We start from the raw sequence: 25,281 nt of genomic DNA on the forward strand, positions 1-25,281 counted from the left end.
ATAAAATTCTCATAGCAAATTAGTCATTATGAGCTTAATTTGTACAGTTCTTGGTCTTATGCCACTGCTAATCAACTTGTGCCTCAAGAATAAGTCAAATAAGTCAGTGTACAGGTTTTTGTTTCTTTCTTTTTTTTTACTGAATGAGCAAATCAATCACACATCAGTGTTGTAAATTTATGTGCAAAAGCATTGAAGTGCTTTACTACAAATTACAACGTAGAAACACGTTAACTAAACAATTAAATTCATACAATCAGATTTAGGAATATAACAACACAAAGAAGAAACAGAATTACAGTACATTTACAACACAAGACAAATACATGGAATTCATTAGAAAATATTGTAATAAATAATTCATGAATTATAGTGCAATTGATTTATGCATAAATATAACTAATTGCCTAAAAATCAGTTGTTAACAAAAATCTGTCAAAAATCAAGGCAGCCACAGAGTTTTACTAAATTACTGCGACAATGGAAATACTGCAATTAAAAAACAAATACAAGTATTTGTACTGTAAACAACTAAAAAAATCAGTCTCACTAAAGTTAATATACAATTTAATATAAAATTGTCATTAGCTACCAGAAATGGTTTAAACAACTTTACTGAGCAGTAGTTCTAAAAACAGAGGCACTGTTTTTTAATATAAAATACTTGAGAAACATTCAAATAAGTAGAAAGCATGTAGGGCTTGCTTTCGCCTTCATTTAAAATTCTGCTGAAACAGGAATTTTCAGAAATTGTCAATTACTAAGTAGTGACTGGTAACTGAATTTATAAAACAGTTCAAAATGTATAATTTAAATGACATTAATGAAATACATAGGGGTTGGGGGAGGAGAATTTACACATTTCCCTGCCTTTCCTTAGTTGTGTAATTAAAATGTTAGCCTAATAATTAGAAACAAATAATTCTGTTCTTTAAACACTTACAGGTTGAGTAGCATCTATAAACTATCAAAAAATATTTTAATTACTATTTCTGACCAAAAAATAAATACAAGTACTAAAACATTGAAAATTAATTATAATATTACATACAAAACTACTGAGTACTGTTAAGTCAATAGTAAAATGATCCCTGATTTTATGAATCCTGTTAAATTTTTGGTCAGGTCATCTTTTAAATGATATAAAAAGAGTACTGTCACTTGCCTTCAATATAAAGTTCTGACTCAAATTTCTAACAATGTCTGAGGAGTAGAAAACATCAGTATGGTACAAATATTAGGCAATGTATTGAAGCCCCAGATTTTTGCAAGTAAAACTGTATAAAGACAGATGTTGAAACTTTTAATGCAGTTTTTTTAGCTGCATTTTTCACTGGGGATTTATTCACAAATCAATCCTTCTGGCCCTCACAAAATATGGCTTAATTCTTTTAAAATGAAAGATGACCCTGACATCTGCTGTTCTGCGAACTCCTTACCAGGTACAGTTCTGCTAAAAATCATAGAATCACAGATTAAGCTGAGTTGGAAGGGACCCACCAGGATCACTGAGTCCAACTCCTGACCCTGCACAGGACACCCCAAGAATCATCATGTGCCTGAGAGATTCATTCTGTAATATGCAAGTAAACCTTAATGACTGAAGAAGATTCAGTATAGATCTGAGAGACCAAGGAACTGAGATAGTGGTTGTGCAGTTTCAGAGGATTATTCTGTTCTAAAGTGGATGTTGCCATTTTTTAGTAGTGTTAATAGATGCGGGTTGGATTTTGCCACCAGTATTGCAGTATGTTCTCCACTGAATTTAATGGCAAGTCTATATAGAAATGAAATTACCTGATGGGGCCTATATGTATCTAAAGTCCTATTTAATTTCTACAATTAACCCATACATATGGAAATTTAAGTGGGGGAAAAAGCATGTGCATGTACACCATGTGCATAAAAGTTGGAGTCTTTTTTTATGCCAAATTAGATACATAGAGAAAAAATTACATGCTGAGAGGAAAAGGGCATTGATGTTCAGTAATGAATATATGAAGCAAGCCCCCATTCATATAATTTTCATATTACATAAAAAAATTAAGTGTGATAAAAAGTCCAATGTGAATACTTTGAAAGTCATGTAAAAACTGCAATATGAAGGTAATTGGTCTCCCTTAAATTCTATTAAAAGTTACGTATTTAAAATGAACTAACTTATAACTACCAAATTTATAAAGAATTTATATTATTGAAAGTTCAAAACAGCTTCACTGTTTTATATTTGTATTTCTATCAAGACCCTGAACTGCAAATTTGGTTATTAGCAAGATGATAATGTAACTTGGTATTCATTTTGATAAACTGAAAATGTTTTGAAATGTCACAGCAGCAAATACATTACAGTTACAGTGAGGTTTTTCAATAGGAGTGTGACACAATCCTTAAATAAATTTTAAGTAGTCATAACATCAACTAACCAGCACGTTTAAACAAAAAAACAAACAAATCCAAACCATTCTCAAGCTCATTCTGTGCACAGTATGAACATGCTCTAAGTTGCATTCCAACTTTCTTTTTAAACCTTACAAGTTACCTTAATTGTCAAACTAAAAAGGTAAATTATGTTAAAGTTTAAATTATTTTATGCTCTTAGTATTCCATCTTATTTCATATTTAATAATTCTATAACTACAGTAGTTTCTCAGATTTCATAACTGTACACTTTGTAAACACCAATTTCTTTCTAAACCAACAACAAAATTTTCTTAAAATGATAAAAAATGCAGTTTATGCCTGCTAAACACACATTTTTGTAATGAAATGTTTTTCTTACTTGTATTGGATATTTAAATAACGAACTTTTTTTCTTTCACAGAATGTACTATATCCTACTAATACTTCACAAATTCACTTCCTTGTGAGGAACTATCTTTTTTTTTTAAATCCCTTGCTGTGTATAATCTGAGTTACTTACAATTTATTGCAAGTATTCTGTGAACTATAAAAGTCTGCTAACCCTTGGTTGTGTATTTCCATAATAAGATGGATAATTGAATGGGTAAAGTGGTTCTCCACCAATTAAAAATTATGCTTCACATGACAAATACTTGTTTTCCCAAAACATCTTTATGCTAGTGACTACTAAATAAAACCTGAATCTTTTCACCTATTTATACATGGATTATATTAAATACACACTATCAGAATTAAGTGAGCAACTCTATAATTCTGTCCACAGTGAAAACCCTGAATATAACTATTTTTCAAAAGGCATGTATGTGGTTTTTGAACTGTATAATTTCATGTCTTCTGTCAGAGTGAGCATATGTATTTCTCACATAGTGTGTGTATACAGACATACATACACACACACAAAACAATTCGCTAACAATTATTCTACACAGGCTTGCTACTATTTTTGCAGCTGCCAGTCCCTGAATCTGTCATATTAAATAAGCCAGTATCTGGTAAACGGAGTTTCTTCTTCGGTGGAGTCTTCAAAGTTCCAGATCTTTCTTTTACTTTATATTCTAAAGTGCTGTGAGGTACCCCATAAATTCCTTGTGCTTTGGAAACACTCATTTTCCCACTCATTACCATTGCAATTGCTTCTTCCATTATTTCATGGTCATATTGCCGATAGCGGCCACGTTTTTTCCTTGGTTGCTTATTATCTTTACGATCCAAACTATCTTCTGTATTTTCTGAGGTTCCATCTACTGTCCCATTCTTAGCATTAAGACACAAAGGAGAGAGGTCCCCATGCAGAAAGTAGGAGTCAACACTTGAGTGAGTTACAGGTCCAGAACATTCAATTTTGTTCTGTTTAGGGAGGATATTTTTCAATTTTTGAAGAGCTGATCCTTCTAAGACTGAGGAGGTTTTAGAAACGTGGTACATAACATCCAGAAGACCAGCAGTATCAGACTGTGGTTTGGACACAGAACTTATTCTTAGCTGAGGAATTTTTAATTGTACAGTGGGACTTGAAGTTTCATATTGTAGATTTTCACTTTTTTCTTTAAACTGAGTGACCATTCTCTGTAGAGTTAACTGGTGGAGGTAACTGGAAGCTGTTGGGAATTTTAATTCTGAGGTTTCAAGTAGACTGAGTTTACTTTTTTCTGTGCGCTCTGCTTGAGCTCTTGCCCACAAGGCTACTTTTTGTAGGACTGCACAAGTTTCTTTACTGTCTTTAAATGAATAACTATCATTGAAATCTCGAGTTTTATTTTTAAAAGGTGCAGGCTTTCCTGCTGGTAAGGCTTCTAAGTGGAGAAGTAAAGTTTTTTGAGGTATGCCATAAAGTATGCCTGCTTTATTTATGTCCAGTGCTCCAGACTGAATGTCTTTCAAAGCTTTTGAGAGCAAACCATCTGCAAACTCAGCACTTCTTTCCACATAGTCCTCTCTGTTTCTGTGTAGTCTCCTGGATGGATGGAATGAAACGATGGTAAACTGATGTATGAGAGACTCTCACACAGCTATGGAAGGGAAGGGTCCACTCCTTTATTATACTCCTTGCTTCGGTAACATCACTGCTTCTGATACTTTTTAGCCTTTGAGATGTGGTAGTTAAATGATTATCCTAGCAAAATGTTACAGTTCTGGTAGGACAGTGTGTCAAAAATGATACCGTGGCTTCTACAGCAGCCCTTCCAAGAACTTTATATCCTAGCTCAGTATTTGGTAATAGTCTCATGGTCTTGCTATATCCCCTTGTTCACATGCTTGCAGAGCAACACTGTTATAATTTTAATTATACAATTAACGTTCTGTTAAATACCCAAATCCTGAAGGAGTTTTTGTTAGTAGAAACGTGACGTTACCGCTAAACAAGTAATAAAAGAGTCAACCCCCTTATAGAAAATTTGAGCAATAAGTACATAACTACACACAAACATCCCAGACTTACACAAAACTAGGCTTTCTACAACAAGAAGATAAAGTGCTGTAGTTAACAATCAAGTCCATTTTTCGCAAAATAAGGCAAAATTTTAAAAACTTCTACTCACTATTTACAGCTCACTATTACAAAGCCATCAATTTTCAAACTTTTTCGTATCAGCAAATTAATAAAATGCACTTTTACATCATTCAACAAATGCTGCTACTGTAGTCCTATTTGTAATAAGTTATTTGTAAGACGTACAGGTGACAAAAAGGGTCCTGCTATGGCTAGTGGATGGGAGGATGCCAAGATCATAAAATCCAACAAAACAAAGCAATTCACTACTTTTGTGGTAGCTTTCAGCAGATGCAATAATCTTTTCCTTGCTGAATAAAGAAATTTAACCATTTGCCACCACACACCATAGTCAGAACCATGATGCAAATATAAGTATGACGATTAAGAGCTCTCTCTCACACGCTTGCTCTCTCTCTCTATTAATGAATATTATAGGTAATAGTCATTTAACTTGTTCATGTTAGTTGAAGAAGATTTTGCATCTAATTATTAACATGGTCATTTTTGTCAAGAATTGAAATTCCCTACATAAATTCTAAAAGAATTATTTGCATTTTCTTCTACTAGTCTCTTACTTCTACTGTGTTATGTAATCAATTTTCATGTAATTTTTAGTAACATGAACTAAAGTTTGGTGATTGTTCTGATAACTTTTCTTTAAACAGAAAAAAAAAGGAAAAAAGACAAATGAAACATATGATATATACATAGACACACACTTATGAGTGACAAAAATTCTTTTGAAAGCAAAATAGGAACCACATGTGTGTGCCAGTATATACAGGTATGTTATGAACATAAAACCTGGCCAAAGAAGAGAAACCTGGATTGTCTTTTTGATAAGCCAAAGAGAGTCCTAAACATTGCTTACCCAGACACTGAGTTTTCAGAACACAAGGGATCATATTTTGGTTCTTCCAACCTTGCGCTTTTCTTTGTAGAGAGATCTAGCACTCCATCCCCTGCAAAGAACGAGTAGTGATGATAACAGTGGCTTTAAGGAAGACTCAGATTTTGTCAGAAAATGTAGTTTCACCTATGGCACAATTTTCAAGCAGCTACTTTAGCCTGTAAAATTTCTGACACCTTATTCCATTAACAGTATCAGCCATCACTAAATGATTTTGTGTATTTGATTTGTCACCAAACTTTAGAAATTTGAGAAAAAATAAAAAGTAAACCCATTCAGAAATAATAAAATTTAAAAGAACCTGTATTAACCAAACATGACTGCTTTCCTAACAAGCACGTGTCTATATTGCACATTTTACTTCAAGGCAACCAAAAGAATGCACTTGATATTACAATTATTATTTATATTTACTTACTGCAAACAAACACACAATTCTGATGCTGAAGTTCAACTTGACATAAATTCTATGCTTACAGGATAATTCAAGCTAATAAGGATCTCAGGAGGCCCCCAGACCAACCACCTGCTCCGAGCAGGGTCAGCAATGACACCAGACCAGGTTACTGGATGAGCAGGTACCAGTAACTGGATAACTTCCCAGTAACTTCCCCATGACTGGGAAAAGAGCTTGAGCCCAATACAGAGTTCTAACACTTTAACTATACATACTCCTGCTGCCTCCACATATATGCAATAATATTAGAAATTAGAAAAAAGAAAAACCTAAAGTGGGGTGGGAGTCTGCTCTGTCAAGTCACTAGTAAATGTTAAAATTCAAGATTTATACTTGGCTGTTAAATCTATGAAGTATTGAAATAGAAAAACATACTTTTAAAAAAATCAGTACTTAAAAACATTAACAGTTAAAATACTCCTTTTAATTAAAAAAAATCAATGACATTTAAATTATAGTTAAATCCCCTAAATATATATTTAATTTCATACCTTTCTTCCTTGGTTCTCTGTTTCAAACTTGGGCTGTTTTGTGTGCCTGAGCTCTGCGAATTCAATTTTGAGTTTCAACATGTAGCTCAACATTCAACTCTATAATCAGCTTTATACTACCCCTTATTGCATTTGCAGTGTCATTTCCATGTTTCAGTACCTATTATTTCAGTACCTATTTCTATTATTTAAGCATCTATTATTTCTAAAATATCAATCAATTTCACATACTTTCCCACAGTCTCAGAAGCATACAATGGTTGAAGCATCCAAATGCCAACAGTGAAACAAGAAGTCAAGAAAATGGTTTGGGTAGCTCTCCTTTATACCAATAAAGCAAAGAAATAGATTTCTGTATAATAATCAAATCCAGATTTTTGTTTTTGGACTGCTTTTTGACTGTTCTTCCACAGCTCTTTTGTACTATTTGAAGGAGGTCAAAGAGAGAAAAGGTAACATCATAACTCAGCAATAGGGGACAAATATATATAAGTATGCCCCTTGTCAAGGGTGCTTCTTTTCACCTGAATACATTCCTTTCAAAATCTTAAAGTCAGAGAAAGGACTAATGCTAATCAGCCTTCCTGATGCACTGATATTGCAGAAGAAAAAGCCAATTAAGAACACTACAGACAAATTCTACATGGACATTTTGGCCTACCCAGGAATATCCAAGCTGAACCCAAAGTCCCTGAGTCCTGTGGAACAGATTTCACCTGCTGTGCTCTGTCAGTCGCACAAAGTAAATCTCCCTCTCTTAAGTGCTTGTGCGCTCTCCCTTTCTCCATCTTCAGCTGGCACTCATAGGCATCACAGAAAAGTTTAGAAGACATCACTGGGAAAAAAACTACTACAAAGTTGACAACATATCAAGCAACAGAAAGCTAATTGTCTCTTCACCAATCTACCAAAAAAAAACCCCAAAAAACCACCAAAAACCAAAAACCTAGGCAAAGTTAGCAGCTAGCAAGATTTTTAGTAAAAGAAAGAGCCCCAACAAATCGACAAAATCCAAAGGCTCTTGTAAGATTTCATAATGAAAACAATTTTTGTTCTCAATCTTTCAGAACTGGCTTTGACAACACCAGGCTAGCAATCAGTTGAAAAATTACTAAAAGAACACAGTAGTGAAAATTCAGCCTCCTGAATAAAAAAATTAAATATATTTTCAGCCTCTAAAGGATGCGCAGAACTGATGGAATTTGAGGTTCAAGACATTTGGTTCTTCCAACACAGCAAATTCAAATTCATTTAGTACGTAACACCTCCCTGAAAACAATGCTTTATGGGAAGATGATACCCAGTAAAGAGAATCATAGAAGAAATTTGATATACATGCAAAATACCAGATAGAGGATAGAGTCACTGGACCACAGATTTTTTTTTTTTAGTAATTTCAGTTGAACTTTTAAAAAAAGCAAACCAACCAATCAAAAAAACAAAACAAACAAACAAACAAAAAAAAAACGCTAAAAAAACCCCACCAAATCCAACAATAAACAACCCTCACAAAAACCCACCTCAAACTGGTAAGAAAATGAGAGCATTTGCTGTAAAGCTCTAAGACATAGTGAAATCCCACGTAATAAAATGAATGCATATACACAGCTGAGATGTTCACTTTGGAACATCAGGTACAAAAAGTTTGCAAAGAGGCATCCTACAGGTGGACTATGAATCTTGGAAGGTTGTTACTTGCAAGATAGGGATAGTCTTCTCTAAACTGAGCCAGAACTTTCTATTGTTTCTTACAAATCCATCAAAACAGGTATTACAGCAAGAATTCTGGACAGGAACTGAATTGTATCAGGAACAGAAAAACCACTCTGTAAGGTGGTTTTAATAAAAGCTATGAAATTACTTCCACTCTTTAGGTGAAGCCATGACTACTAAGAAATGATTCTTCATTAAAAAAAGTGTAAAACATTGGATAATATAGAAAAATACATTAGATGTTTTTCAGGTTTGCTACTCATGGTCTTCTAATGCAGCTATTTCTATGCAAATTGAATTATTCTTATCTTCAAAGGAATGGCTCAACCTCCGGCCTTTGATTCTCAGGATAAGATCATCAGGTGCACCAATACCAAGATGAAACTAAGTGTGATCAAAGTTCATTTCCAAAATAATCAGGACCACAATCCCTTGAAACTCCTCCAGACTAGTGATTTCAGGGAAGGAGGGAGGGGAAGGGGAAGCAGCAGAAACCAGGTCAGCCTTGAGTTCCCACAACTGGTATTTGATTTCTCAACTGATTTTTTTTCTGGGTTTCAGGAAATCTCTCAGTAGCTATTATGAACTGTCTTAGTAGATCAGATAACCCACACTACTCAGTCCTCAGCCTCCAAGGCAGGGGAGCACTCCACTCCTACTCTGGAAGAGCACATCAGCCTGGCTACTACCTGCGGCTCTTTGCTCCCCTAGCAGCTGCTGTTGTTGGCTTAGGGATCTCAGGGATTTATCCCTGCCTACTCTAGCTTTAGTTTCTGGCCTTGTTTCTGTTAGCTGTGAAATCTAAGGCCCTTTGTGAACCCAGTGACCCATGACCTCCTGTCACAGCAGTTCCCATGTTTAAGAACAGTTGAGCAAAACCTGCCCATTACCTGTCTCTTCCTCTAAGAATTTTCAGAGAGTTTTACCTAGTTTTAATACAGTGAGATTTAGTAAATAACAATTCTCCCTTTACCTTATCCATCCACAGGACAATAGGTTTTGTAGCAACAAGACAACATTCTTGTTTTCAGCACTTTTCCTGATGGTGCCTTGCCTTTTGATGGCTATTTTCTGTGCTTCTGAACACAGAGTTTTCAGGAAACTGTCAATAGGAACACCAAAGCCTTTTATTAATTCTTAACTACCACTTTGAGTAGCCCTTTTTGACTTGAAGTGCTATTTAGTAACATAAAAGAATGCCAGATGAAAAGTATATGGCCATACCTAGGGCGATCAGGGCCCAGTCCTGGCAGTATCTGTGAGGACAAGCCAGGGGCTGCCCTGTGCTGGACACCAATAGCTGGCTCCCAGATCTGCTGCAGGACATAGCTGAGTCCAGCCGCCACTTGGGCAGAAACTCTGGAGAACTATATTTAAGAAAGGGGGAAAAGTGCCAGATGGACACAAAAAATGGGAATAAAAAGAATAAGAAAATATCAGAGGTAAGTCCAGCAGCAGGTACAGACTGTGGACAGCCCACACCCAATCCCCTTGAACTACAGGGATGGTGGTGGTGGTCGTGGTCACAAGTGGACCTGGAGCAAAGCTGAGCCTGGCAAAAGAGGGAGGAAAGGCAGTGTTTTAATGACTCTTTTTTGTTTCTACTGCCTGAATTAGTAATGAAAAAAATACATTTTAAGAAATATTCAAATTATTTTCCCCAAACTCTGTTTAGCACATGATGGCAACTGGCAGCAAGCAGTAACCATATCCTTAACTCATAAGCTCTCCCTTCTGCACTTCCCATTTTCTCCCCTGTGCTATCGTGAGAGAAGTAAGCAAGCAAGCATCTGACAAGGAGCTTGGCTGTCACCATAGCAGCCAGCAAAGAAAAACACCTACTCCCCCTCAAAAATGTAGCTTTTCAGGGGGACTTTCTCATGCAAAAGTATTAAAACTGTTTCTTGAATATATTTACAGCTCATACAATTTTTCTTGGGAACATACCATGTGTATCTTCAAAATGCATAGTATTTTCACCAATACATATAGTTAAACCAGGATATTAAGAAAAAGAAGTGAATTTTCAGTAAAGTTTGGAATTCTTTCAATACACTGCCAGCTATCTTTTGATGTCTTCCAGTCTATGATGGCTCAATGAAACAAGGGAATTATGAAAGTTTTCTTGCATGTTTTGGCTACGTTTACACATTATCAGTGTGTGGTTCTGGATATCTCGGTTCCAGAAAATCCAGAAACAAGAAAAAGCTTGTGCAGCTAAACCTTCAGATTATATATTAGTACTGCTTCTACTTCTGACTCTTAAAGTCACTTTGCTTAGAAGCTTGAGAACTATCAAGCAAGTGAAAGAAGCCTCTGCATCAAACTTTGCTGTTGCTAGGAATATTCCTGAAAGAGCTCAGCCCCGTGACTGCACAAGGAAATAAGTTGCTGCAGGATATTCCAACACTGTTTCTTACTCACCATTTCATTCTGCAAGGATGCTGCTTCTTCATTAGCTTAGTTTAGAGGAAAAGCAATATTGCAGAAGCACACAGCAACACCTCACTTTTGCTAGATGCAGTGCATGGAAAATAGATTTTGTTTCACTTTACAGAGTACTCATTATCAAGGCCTGGACAGTAAGTTACATGGATTAGAAAAGGGAGCAAGATTTTTGGATTTTTGGAGACAGCTGCTGTTAATTGACTGACAGTGAAATGATTGCTCATTACCAGCAAGATACACAGGAATGAAAGCACCCTGCTAAATTACCACACTTCCATCTGCAGAGCAAAGTAGAGGATGCTCTGGGACTCCATTACCAGTTAGGGGTCAACTGGACATACCTGGATGCCAGTGCTAAACTCATACTCAGGACCAAATGCTGCAGTTCCAGAGGTGCAATGGGTTCACCTTGGCCAGTAGTTAAACCCCAACTCGGCCCCTCTACCACTCCCCATCCTCAGTGGGGGGCAGGAAGAAATAAGATGAAGATCATCAAGATAAAAACAGGGAAAACACTTGTCAATTACCATTACAGGCAAAACAGACTTGAGGAAAATTAATTTATTGCAATTTAAAATAGATTTGGATAATGAGAAAAAGATAAAAATTAAAGCACTTCCCCACTCCTACCTCTTCCCAGGCTCTCAACTTTATTCCCAATCACTCTATTTTCCCCCATCCCCAGATGGCATAGGCAAGATTGAAAATGAGGGCTAAAGTCAGTACAATTCTTCTTTACAGCTCCTTCTCCACAGGCCATAGACCCTTCAGGAAACACCCAGATGCTTCAATGTAGAGTGTTCCACAAGCTACAACATGAATAAGTATTTACTCCAGAGGCTGCAATGGAACACATGTTCCACCATGGTCCTTTCCATGTGCTCCATGGAAATATCTACTCTGGTGCCTGGAGCACCTCCCTTCCCCTTTCCCTCACCTCATTGCTCCCAGTGCTGTTTCTGACCCCTCCCTCTGCCTGTCCAGCATTTTTGCACTTTCTTAACCAGCAGCACAATAAGCCCAGCTCCTGTGCCCCCCTTCAGCCTGGCGTGGGTCTGTGGCAGAGCTGCCTGAGCCTCGCACAGGGAATCCACACAAGCTTCTCACAGGTGCCACCCTACAGCCCTCCCCAGCTACAAAACTCCTGCCATGTAAGCCCAAAATATCAGGGCTATCAGGTGTGGAAGTGCCAGACCTAAGGATTTTTTGGCTTCAGAGATGGCCTCCAGAGCAAAGTAGGAAGCTTTCTTCAATGCAGAACTTCAGTGGCAGAATCTGCTTTCAGTTCTGAGCTAGTACTTAGCTTGGATCTGCTCACTGCTTCTACTAATGTGGAAAATGAAGCTTACTCCTGCCTCTCAAGCCCAAGAATCACTCTCATAGTAAAGGAGTAAGATTGTCTATTTAACTAGTTAGATCATTCATTTCAAAGATTACTATTGTAAATACAAACGATGCAGAAAGTGAACACAAACAATTTATACTTGAATCATTATCTGCTTAACAGGGTTTGAATTAAAGATTTCAACTCTGAGGATCCATCAAAGCAATCTGAACTTCCTCCTGCTACTGCCACTTCATTTGGAAATTTTAACAGGAATTACAAATAGCAAAAACCAAAGAGAGTTGCATGACATTTAAAAATATTATTAAGAATGGAACTATGGTACAGCTTTTAGAAGTCTCCATACCAAAGAAGTACACTATGTTAGAGAATTTACATTTCAAAAAATAATCCAATTAAAAAACCTTCATAATTCCCTACCATAAGCACATACACTTTATTATAACCAAGCTGTCTTCAGGAAAAGCATAGAACTGAGAGATGAGTGCAATAATATACAGTCCTTGACAAAAGCTGATTGAAATAACTCTTTCATTAATCTTTGCATTTAGAACACAATGCAAATAAAAAGAGCAGGCTGACATTTTAAATCTTGAACTTATTTGCTTGTGTTGCCATCACTACAATAAAAAGTTAAAATAGCTCAAAATTAACATATTCATGGAAAACAGAAAGCACAATACAAATTCCCTGGTAGGTAAGATGTTTAAGCCACCTTTCTCCAACTACAGTCTTATTCCACTATTATTTCTCAATTCAGCATCTCTGAATTTCATCTCTGAACAGCAAGATCATCTAAAGAGCACTCTTGCAAACACAGCAGTCAAAGTCCTGAGACTCTGCAGTGTCTTACATAGTTCAATGTGTAACTTGTACTCTGTGTGTGCTGAGCAACTATTTTAGATTTAGGTGTTTCACCCAAGGTGCACAATTCTAAACTTGCTATTTAGCCTTACTACAAGAAAAAATCCAATGACATAAAAAGATTATTTAAATAACTCCATTTCTCTGTATTTTCGATTTTTCTTAGAGAAAGGACCAGTGTATTTCAAGATAAGGGTGGCAGCACAATTTTCCTCCTGTCCCTGTCCTGCCCACCTCCTGCCTTCCCTTTCATTCCTCGAAGATTTATTTGGGCTCAGCAATGACCAGAACCTGCCTTTGGGGACTTTGTTCCTTCATGAACATTTAAGACTAGTTATAAATAATCAGCTGCTGAAGTAAGCAACATGCTATAGTCCTGATATCAGGAAAGTATTTTTTATTGCTCTTGCAAAAGAAATGTGCTTCAACCTGGCCAATTATAAACCTTTAAAATCTGTAATTCATCTGTAGAAAAATTATATCCAACCACAATAGGTATTTTCTCAGGATTTAAACCACTAAGGATTTACTAAAACCTGGCATGAACTGGTTTCCACTGACCATACAGAATAAAAGCAAGAATTCGAGTATTTCTTAAATCTTTTCTGTCAAAGAGAAAAGATGCTTAAAATTTAACCTAGAATAGGCATATTTGTCATGAGGAATCTATCAGAGCTCCCTGCCCCCAAGGATCTCCAATTAAAGACTGAATCATTAGGTACATAGATACCAAATGTACTAATGCACATTAAAATAAACAAACAAACAAAAAACCCAAACAAACTTAGTTCTGGCTTCTTTCAACTTTTTTAGTATGGTACCATACTTTTTAGTATGGTGCATACAGGTCAACTTTTCCCTTTGGTCTGCAATACTACAGGATAAACACATACCCTGATATCTGTAAAAGACAAAAGCTGCTTTTGCCACTGCTTTCAGTTGCGCATGACAGTCACAACCCTTCCTAAAAACTGCTGCTAATCCAAATCTAGTTGAAAGTCCAAATCATTCTTGTGATTATACTGTTACCAGTTTTGGATAGCAATATTCCTTGAGGCAAAGAAATTATTTCCTTTTTGTAAGTGATAGTGAGACAGACTATTTTTCTAGCTTTACTTCAGTTAAGAAAGCCGCACTGATCTGTAATGATTAAGGTATGAAGTAAGGAAATTTTCTCCCAGATCAATCTTCTCTTCCCATCATTCTAACCAGATCGTATTTAAAGAATCAAAGTGCTCAAGAGCTGAGAGAGACTGAGTGACATTTGCTCCATGTAATCCCTGCATCTTTTTCTCTTTTCTCAGACAGCCATTTCTTCAACAAAATTTTGAACCACTGTCACCTGTGACAGCACAGGTGAGAGGACTTAAATTCAGTATTCCAAAACTGAAAAATTCCAATGCCACTTGTTTAACACGGGCACTAAGAAATCAGAATGCTTATCCGCTAACACACAATATGAAAAATATTTTCATTTGACATGGACATTTACTTTTCAAGGGAATAAGACACCATAAAATAAATAAATGACAGCAAAACACAGATTATCAGATATAGAAATTTACCTTGCTGAGTATTCTGTTCTTGAGTTCGATTCACAGTGAGGTCTAGAGGGCTATCCTGTTCTTCCTGAAGGGAGTTTTCCGTTTGGTTCATTTGGATACTTTTACACATCAGACTTGGTTCAAATGATGAACCATTTCTGTTCTCTTGAATTTTGCTACTTTTTGAAATGTACTCAATCGCAAACTGACGGATCATTTTTTTCATTAATTCCTGAGCAACTAGGGGAATGTTAGGATCACAGTTCTGAGGAAGATCTAGAAATAAAAAACAGAGGCATCAGATATATTAAGAACCAAAATTATCTACTTTTCTTATAATAAATACTTCATATAAGCACACAAATGTTAAACAAGTACATGTGTAACAAACATATTAATTCAGATCTCTATCAGTTTTTTTTTAATGAGCATTCCTAACTGAAACTCACTTGAAAGAACATTTAGCATAGATCATTAATTCTTACCTTACTCCTCTATCATAGTATGCAAGTAAGAGTATGTGGGGTTGCATTACTTAGGGGACTCAGAATCTGTACTAATGGCAAATGAGCTGAATTTTCATTTACAGACTGCTCATTTTCAGTTTTGAAAATAAAGCATTTTGAAAACAAACCATGGAAGTAAAATAAAATATGGATTAATACAGAAAGAAGTTACTTTCAAAGAACAACAACAAAAATAATTTTAGACTAGTTCTCTTCATTACATAGAACAGTTAGACTTTTGAGGAACTGGTCTTAAAAAAAAAAAAAAGCAAAAAGATTGTGTTCCACTCTTGAGATTATAATCCTTATTGTAGGTTCAGGATTGAAATGTCAGAACTGATATGATGCTACTTGAAATGTCCCATACAATTTGTAGTAATACAAGCAATTGAATACAAACAAAGTTTAAAGCTTTTATTGTAAAATCTTACAGGATTTTCAGGACATTTTCAAAGTGCGAGAAATAAAACACTTGGAAGAAAAGCTTTATTTCCCATTCTAAACTAACTATATTCTACTTCTGCTTGTGTATGTAACATTTCAATGGAAAAAAGTATCTCATTTTAGAAACAAAACAAAGAAAAAAAGATCAAATGTGATATATATTACTTTATTTTAATGCTACCTATCAGCTAGAAAAAAGTTAAACCTCTTACTAAAAAGCACAGCTGAAACCATAACTATGAATCACCAAAAAGAATCCTAACAGAAGCAACAGAAAAAATATAACTTAGCATAAATAATGTAATTAAGAAAGTTAAAGTAAGCTGTGCTACTGCACTGATGACTGCAACACACCATTTCACAGGACAAGTACAACTGGCCATACTCGGAGATCTGTGTTTTCCCTTAAACTGGCAGCAGTAGTACTTACTTCATTACCTCACTCCTCCCTTCAACTCTACACATCTCCACACAAATATCCTTTTCAATATACTAACCACTGCCCATAGTTCATAGGTAGTGAGTGAAACAGTTTTCAATCAAGAAAGGAGAGGGATTTAAAGCAAGTGTGAAAGCAATGAACATGAATTAGCTTTTAGGTGAGCCTGATTGCCTGGAGGAAATACCAAAGGACATGGCTCCGTAGTTACTGGGATAATAAAGTTAATCTGAAACAAATAAAACAGATGATAAACTGAAGGGTTTTTTCATGGAAGTGAAGAAACTGGAAGGGCTGGGTTGGGTAGATGTTTGCATGCAAAGGGTACATGGGGTACATGTCCTAACAGGAAGTTTGGAGGATCACACAGCATACTTGCTCAAGTGCTTTATGCCAATGAAGCTTTATCCATCAACTATCAAGAGAGTGACTGCCAGCACTGATCAAGGAATGCTGCTCAGGTTTAGGATGAATGCACAGAAGATTTTTTTGCTTGCTTGTTTCAGGTTTATTTAAAACATATTCCATTTTGAGAAATCATTTTCACCAACAGAGCACTGCAAGGAATTACAAACCTGCACCTATGAGATCTCTGTCTATAGCACACGAGAGGGCAGCTGACTCACTGCTCAGCTGCTTCCTGTCAAGACCTTTTGGCCAGCCTCTCCACAGTGCTTGATGAGGTACAGTGAAGCTCCAGCATTTTAAAAACATCTTGGCTTCAAGAGAACTTACCCGAGGCATGACAAACCAAATCTGCTTATGGTTAAAGCTCTAGCTTCCAACAATCTTTCAACCAGATCTCTACCAAAATACCTAAAATTGACAGGTGTTTCTTGAAGAGAGATATGAGGTAAAATTCTAAATGATGGAGGATACCTACAAAGATCTTTCCCCACCATGTAACCTCCAGGCAAAGCAATATAAACAGAGCATACCTATTCCTGATTCCTAAATAATGAACTCAATAAATGTTCAACTGGAGTTTACCATCCTAGAGACACACTTAGAAGTAAAGAAAAAAAATTCAACAACAGATACTGGAACAGTAAGACAATAGATGTACAGTACTGATGCACATGCAAAATACAAGAAAAGAATACAGAAAGTTAAGAGATGAAATTAAATAATTGAATTATCTAGGAACAAAATTGTTTGCATGACAGGGAAATGGTAGTTCCAGACAATGGAATCTACTGATCAACAGCTTAAGCTTGAAAATGCAAAAATTTGACTGCCTATAATCAGAAACTCATAGAAAATGAATTCTACAAAATATTATCAAGACTGAGCAGGGTCTGGAATGACCCTACTTATACGGAGCAATTAGTTTGTTGCATGCACACAAGAAAAACTTCTTGGATAACTTCTGGGTAACAGGTGATCATCAATGCAAATGGGAGATTTTACATCCTGGTGTGATCTGTGCCTTTTAGGAGCAAAAGACCAGCAAGTACAAGGGACCTTCCATCAGCAGGAAAACACAACAGCCTGGAACAGATTTCTCCTTATTAATCATCATCCTCTGCATTAATTATTACAAAACTGCAAGACAAAACTAATTCAGTCAAGTTTTTACTGCCTTTCTATTCCACTTTAGACTCTTTGCACTGGTAACAGTCAAGCATGTATTGCTTTCAGACACTTGCAGGAGAAGTCAGCTTTTCCCTTAGGAGCAAAGTCATCTTTCACCTAGTCAGAATAATAAAGGATTTGTTTTTTTGTTCTTATAATAATTTCTTTAGAATTATACTAATTTTTTTGCAATGATTTCCAAAAACTCCCTATGAAGAATAAATGCAGCAGAATTTCTTATATATTCAACTGCTGCAGCTATTGGTAGTTCACAGATTTTAAGTTATTTTACTCTAAAAAAGTAACATGATGAGGGGGTGATGTGTGTCTATCTAAGAGCATATACTCTGAAAGGTGTGCTCCTGGGTTGGGGTTGCATTTGAACTCCTCTTGCTGCTAAATGCATATTCAATCAAAAGGGTTTGAAAAGACTCAGGTAGACGAATCTGCCAAAAATACAAATAGTGCTGCTATCACATTGACTGCTCTGTATTGCAAATCATTAACCTGTAAATCATGGTGGAAGTACCTTGGGAAGTCTCTAGTAAAACTGCTTATTCAAAGTAGTCATCTTTGAGGTCAAAGTGAATTCCTCTGGATTTTACCTAGTTAGGTAAGGAATACTTCCATGGATGGAAGACTCTACAACCTCTGGGTGACATGTTCTACTGCTTGCCTGTCCTCATTTTTCCTTACATTAAAAAAAACTTTTCATTTCAACTTGTTTACAGTCTGTCATTATCCTGCTATGCACCACTGTAAAGACTTTGACCCTGTCTTAAAATTAGAATATCCTGAGATGAAAGGGACCCACAAGGATCATCAAAGTCCAGCTCCTGGCCCCACACAGGACATCTCCAAGAGTCATACCATGTGCCTGAGATTATTGTCCAAATGCTTCTTGAACTCTGTCAGGCTTGGTGCTGTGACCACTTCCTTGGGGAGCCTGTTCCAGTGCCCAACCACCCTCTGGTGAAGAATGTTTTCCTAATGTCCAAGCTGAACTTTCTCTGGCACAGCTTTGGGACTGAGGTTGACCTCAGGTCTTGTCACTGGTCACCAGGGAGAAGAGATCAGTGCTTGCCCCCTCCACTTCCTCTCAAGAGAAAGTTGTAAGTGCAATGAGGTCTCCCCTCAGTCTCCTCCAGGCTGAAAAAGGCAAGTGACTTTCAGCCACTCCCTGTATGGCTTCCCCTTAAAACCCCTCACCATCTTTGTTGCCCTCCTTTGGACACTCTCTAATGCTTGATGTCTTTCTTATACTGTGGCACCCCAAACTGCCCCAGCACTGGAGGTGAGGCTGTCCCAGCCCAGAGCAGAGCAGGACAATCCCCTCCCTTGCCCAGCTGGCCATGCTGTGCCTGATGCCCCAGGACAGGGCTGGTCCTCCTGGCTGCCAGGGCACTGCTGGCTCATGTTCAACTTTCCACCAACCAGGACCCCCAAGTCCCTTTCTGCAGTGCTGCTCTCCAGCATCTCATTGGCCAGTCTGTTCCCCACAACATGGGAAAATACTTCACCCATCCTGTGATTCATAGTAGTAATTTTCCATTACGCATGAGAAATTAGTAATTAGTCATATAAAATTTTAAAATCCAATGAAACATATTTTGGGCAAGAAAGGTGTTAGAACTCTGAACTTACTATCACTACCAAATATTTCTTAATTGTTATCAGCAGATGGCACCAGATATACTTGGTATGACCTGAATAGGTTTTTTTTCGAAGATGTCTTATTACGAGTTGTGACTATAGGAAAAATTTGCAAAGTTTTAAATTTGCATGCCTACATCTGTTTAAAACTCTGGTTTTGACAGTTGTTATAAAATACAAGGCAGCTGTATTTAGTCCATGTATAACCTATAATTTGAATCCAGTAGAACAGTCTCTAAAGGTCTGCAGACCTGATGTTATTAGGATAAAAGAGGACTGAATTTGTGTGATGGAATCTGATATTTTCTGCTTTTGATTGTGAAGGTAACAGTCTGAATACAAGAGAAAAGAGTAATCATGTAATATAATTATGACTAATTGCAATGATTTATTTTAATTCAAAGATCATATTTAGGATTAATAATTCCTCAGTTTACGTGCTGCACGAGCTTGTAACTATTCAAACCTATACTGTTAACTATTCTGCACATTAACATTATGTGGGATCACTAGACTGCAATGCCTATGGTGACAGATTTGTCCGTCAGGACAATGAACAATGAGTTAAAAGCTCCCAAAATAGTGTTGAACAACAGTATTCCATTAATCAAAAACCAGTATATTTTCACTACAAGCTCAACCTTTTAACGGAATTTGTCTTCTGACACAATGCCAAAAGGCAGTGAAAAGCATCAGGGAATCACAATCCCCCTTGTACCTGCAATTCAGTTGTGTGAGGAGAAGGACTAAGAACACACGATTGCTTCTCAGTGTGCTTCATGAATTCACTCCATAAATTCACCCTTTTCACAAAAAGTCCACATTTTATTTTAACAACCCCACCTCAACAGCCACCCAACTGTCCCAGTGAAGTTCTTAGTTCTACTTGCAAAATTGCTCAGGTTACAACAGGAATACAATTATTTATTCTGAGGCATGTATCATGATTAGTTCAGCTAACTTGACCAACCAACAAACAGAAGGAGTAAGTTAACTCTTCTGTTCTCATAAACATTTCACCTTTTTTCTTCCTCTACTCAGGCTGCAATGTTCACTATTGTATATCCAGTCATATTTCTATGAATCCTAGTAAATGTAATAGAAATTATCAAGAAAAGTAGAATCAGTGAAGAAAGTAACAATGCCAGGTAGGTGGTCAACACAAAAAGTATCTCCTTAAGAAAGGAGCGCAAACCCCACTAAACATTCTTTCCTGATGAAATTTAAGAGGGGCAGCAAAGCTGTCTGTCAAAGAAGTTTATTGTACAAACTGTGTCAGTGATTACAGAAAATCATCCAGATTTTGAAAGGACAAATTAGATTTCTTAAGATTGATAATCAAAAGAAACTGCAGCTAGTTTTGGATGAAGTAGAGTGGGCAACTCAAAACTACACCTCAGAACGTAACACTTTTTTTTAGTCTGAGATAATGTGTGCATGGTTACATTTAGTCTGAGATAATGTGTGCACGTCATAGGTTTGCTAAATTAAATATACATTGTACAAGATGCATAAGCAGCTTGTGACAGTTGCACAACCCAAAGGAAACTACTAAAAGAACAGAAGAACTCAAAGTTAAATTCAGGTATATGGTATGGTATAACAAAGCCATATTTGTGAAAGGAAATATTTTAGAACATAACAAGGATATCTAGAAATAGTAAAGAGATTTAAAAAGCTTACAGGAAAATTACTTTGGGATGGGAAACATGGCATTGAAGATACTTGACACAGCAGCCCAGAGAATCTGAAAAGATTCAAGTAATCTCAAACATTCCCTCTATAATTCTGTGCCTAAATTCCTTAACTTCTACATGAGCTTCTCATGTCTCAGTTGTCTCTTGGTGGATCATCTCTCCTGAAGATAGAACCTGATTCACAACTCTTTTTCTTTGGTTTTGTTTAAAGAGGTCACATTAATATTGCATGGAAAAATAAGCTTCCAAGAACACACAATGGTATTACAAGAAATACAGAAAATTAAGTCCATGAACAAAATGTCTGATCAAGCTTTTAAACAACTGTGATTCTATGATATAACAATGATCATATGTCACACTCTATAATACTCATATCAAAAAAGGACCTATATGTATTTTTAAAGCATACTGTGTTTTTCCCTTAACAAAACAGAACAGCTGAACTTCAGCATTGTGGAAGTGGAAAAGCACCAATCTAAGTTTACTCTGCTTACACCACCAAAAGGGTAGAGAGATGCCATACTTGGGAAGAAAGCATTTGGGTTTCACACATATTGTTTAATGGCAACAATCAGTGTTTGATGACAAGAACTTTGGATTTGCTGACGTGTCTGCTGAGCACAGGACTTTCCTACAGACAACTGACTACAAAACTGGTCTCTCACTAATACCTAGTGAAGTTGGGTTCCTAATGGGAAGACCTTAGCTGTTTACAGCATTTCAAGAGTTTGCCCATTTTGGCAGGAGTTTATCATCTTTTGTCCTAGATTCTACAAATAGGCACGTTTTGCGATCTTCTGAACAAGCTTCCTGATACAAAAAAAACCAAACAAAATAACAAACAAAAAAAAACAACAACAACAAAAAAAACAAACACAAAAACAAACCAAACCCAAACCCACAATCAAATCCCCTCAAACTAGTCTGCAAATTAAAAAAGCCATATATAAATTTCTTCAAAATAAAAGATTAATGGGACCAAGAAATGAACTCTAATCTGCTCAATGGTCTTTAGAGGCCTAAATTAGCTACAATACCAAGAGAGTAGATCATCTTGAGGAGTTTGCAATCCTAACAAGTGTTACTCCATTTTAAATACAGCCAGCCAAGAACTCCACAATTTTCTAACAACAAAAGAACATCTGGTTTGGGACCAGGTATAAGATCTATTCCTTAGCTAACCATTCCTTAGCTAAACAATTACTGGAAATTTTTTTTATTCCTTTCTTCATAAGTTGATACTTGAACTCAAAAACCTATAAAAATTCAGAAAGCAGACTTGGGACTTTCTTAGTAAAACTCTTCATCTTCGTCCTAAAATCCAAACCAGTTACTTGAATACCTCATAAATTGGTTTCACGTGCCCTTTACTATTTTTTTCCTTTTCACTTCCTGTAATTTGAACAACTTTAAAGACTGCTAAAACCTGAACTGAAGCAATATTCTTAGTAAATTCTTACCCAAGAATACAGAAGTACTTCAGAGAATCACAAAAACAACTGGAAGTTTCATTTTTCAATAGACAAAACCTCTTTAACCTAGCATTACTGATCTGGCAGATCAAACCGAAAGAAAATGCTGAAAGCCAAATGTTCTTTGTGAGAAGCTTCACTTAGAAGTCGTTCACACCACTAAGGTGAGGTCATGCCAAGTTTCACTTCTCCCATGATAGAAGTTCCTCTCAAGGAGTATCAAAAGAGATCATCTGCAGCAGGAGCATAAAGCAGGCAAACACTAAATAACATTGTACACGTCAAGACCAAGAAGAGATCTGACAAAGTAGAAATTTGAAGGAATTAAAATATCTGCCTAGGTAGATGCCACACAATTGGGCCTGTGAGGAAAATATAATAAGACTTTAAGAAGTAATGAGGTGCCAACTTCATTGGACATTTTATTTCAAATGGAAAATAGCTAGCTTGAAAGAAAGCCAAGAGTCCAAAGGATGCACTCAAAATGCTGTTGCACTCCATTTCAGTTCTTTAAAATGGGAAAAAGTAAAACATAGACTGAGTAGACAAGTCTGTACAGAAGATTTTACATACCCCAGGTTCAAGGGCATAATAATCTCTCCTGCTACAGCAATTTAAAAGGGAGAAAACTAACTTTGCTTTTTTCTCCCACTTATGGAGACAGTGTCTGACTCTAACTCTGTCAAAAGCAAGAGAGCTGTCACCCTAGCCATACTCAGCTATTCTGACACACATACTAAACTCAAGAAAAATCTATTAAAAATGTAGTTACCGCATTCACAGTAACTTGATTCACATTTCTTCATTCACAAGAACTTAAGGAAGAAAATTACTATTTCTGCTTTTGTGGACAGCGAGTAAACCAAGTAACATTCATGAAATAAGCTGATTTAGCATTCACTCATATATACTGCTCTAACTTGATGATAGAGGAAAGAATAAGAACAGTCAAAGAATTAATGACCTACTAAATACTGCATTTTGAGAAGAAGTTTTAACCTCCAATTTGGATGTATTTGAAGTTTGCATGCAAGAAGATCCCAAATTCTATTTTGCAATCTGCAAAGCACATTCTGTTGCCTAAAATGTGTTTCCCATTGAAAACCAGAAGTGAGAATTTAGGAACAGAAAATGTTTAAATGCTTCGGATTCCAGAGAATGACACCTGAGGTTGGCATGAAAACAAAGTAGCAGCTCATGGTAAAAAGAAAAATCCAATGCAACTTATGAACAAGGATTCAAAAGAATGACACATACTGCAAGAGGACGCAGAGGAATGGCAAGTAGGAAGGGTAGCACTTCATTTGATGATTCAAGTGAGAAAAAGATTAAGAAAAACCAAAGGAATAAAAAAGAGAAACAGCAGAAACATCTGTTTCAGTAGATTAAAAAAAAATTACTGAGGAAACAAAATTAACCCTGTATAATTTGATTCTTCCAGATTTTTCATAATACAAAAGACATGCTTTTATTACCTTTCTTTCGAAAGAGTGCATTTAGATAGTTTTCTGCTTGGCATTCAATCTTATCAGTGTTGGACTGGCCCTGAGATGACAGTTCCTCTGTAGGCGTTGACTGTGAAGAGCCGAAAACTGATGCACGATCCTGGAAAACATAGCAAGATCATTACATCTTTCAGAAGTTAGTCAGCTGGCAGTAAAATATACAATTAAATTACTGAGCTTTGAATGGAATAGAACCACTAAAATCAAACTACCTTGAGTCAAAATGTGGAATTAACTTATTTGCAAAATTCAATTCTCTGAACTGAAAATTAGTGTTGGGGAGTAATATTTAATATAATGCTCATACTTACACTGGCTGTTTCTTTGTGTAAATTACAAAAGGAACATTTCTCATCCATAGACCAGTCAGTTAGCTCTTCTGGCTCACAGTCTTAAAGGAAGAAAAGAAAGCTAGATGTTTTAAACAAGCAAAAATGGATTTTGAGAACAACACACATTTCCTAAAATTCTCTTAAATAAATTCCATTACTAATATGATATATATTTATTGGTACAGTGCATTCAGTAATATTCAATACTTCAGATATTTTCAAATTCTTGTCTGGCTTTTACAGCTCAATTTAATAATAGCAGAGAGTGCTTTCCTTAGAAGAAAAGGTAAACTCGTGTCATTCAGTTAAATATCTGTCATAATTACTAGAGGCATCTGAATACTGCAAAGAAAGCTCTGAATTGCAGGCATCATTCTTTTTAACTCAAGTCTGCAAACTTGTGGTAAACTAAGCTAAGAATTAGGATACAGACTCCTTACCATGTGAGCTACATGCATTATTCTTACAGTATTTTAATTGATTTCATATAATCACTACATGTAAATCCAAGCCTTATACTGGCTTGTAGCACTTGATTCATCTAGAAATGTACCTTTATATGCTTTATCAGAAAAGGTTCTCTGGTCTAGAGGGAATGCAGGACTTAAACTTAACATTGCCTATATCAAGTCCCATCTTCTACTGAATGGAGACACATATCTACCTTCTTTAAATTAAGCTCCATTTCAAAAATTAAGAGTTTTCAGTGAATACCCTTCTCTTCACAAACACCAGTTACTTTAAAACTTTTCCCAAATCAACTGTGCTAGTAGTTAAAATAAAGCTTCTAATTTCTTGTTTAAAAATTGCATATGGCAACTTATTCCAGTTTGCTTCTGTGGCAATTTTATTCTTGTACCCATGAACAATAACTAGGTATTTAGCACCTTGATGCATTTACAGAGACCTTCATTATCCCCTTAACACTTCATTTTGTGACTAATTTAGTCCACCTGCTCTTCCTCACG

The 25,281-nt window shown here is 36.2% G+C and overlaps 1 protein-coding gene across 8 annotated transcripts in view; it reads right to left on the reverse strand.

Moving 5' to 3' along the window:
• Positions 1-25,281, reverse strand: part of LCORL (ligand dependent nuclear receptor corepressor like) — an 80,408-nt gene that overhangs the window by 25,274 nt on the left and 29,853 nt on the right. For 6 of the 8 annotated variants that reach the window (XM_058803306.1, XM_058803305.1, XM_058803301.1 and 3 more), the window contains exons 3-6: positions 24,293-24,372; positions 23,952-24,081; positions 14,709-14,963; positions 5,787-5,877 (exon numbers count right to left, since the gene is read on the reverse strand). In XM_058803306.1, coding sequence (XP_058659289.1) covers positions 5,787-5,877; positions 14,709-14,963; positions 23,952-24,081; positions 24,293-24,372 — 556 coding nt within the window. Of the gene's footprint in view, positions 1-222; positions 4,376-5,786; positions 5,878-14,708; positions 14,964-23,951; positions 24,082-24,292; positions 24,373-25,281 lie in introns of those variants that run through there. The other 2 variants (XM_058803304.1, XM_058803307.1) reach the window with 2 other exon arrangements.

This window comes from Ammospiza caudacuta, chromosome 4, assembly GCF_027887145.1.
Source record: "Ammospiza caudacuta isolate bAmmCau1 chromosome 4, bAmmCau1.pri, whole genome shotgun sequence".
NCBI classification, from domain to species: Eukaryota; Metazoa; Chordata; class Aves; order Passeriformes; family Passerellidae; genus Ammospiza; species Ammospiza caudacuta.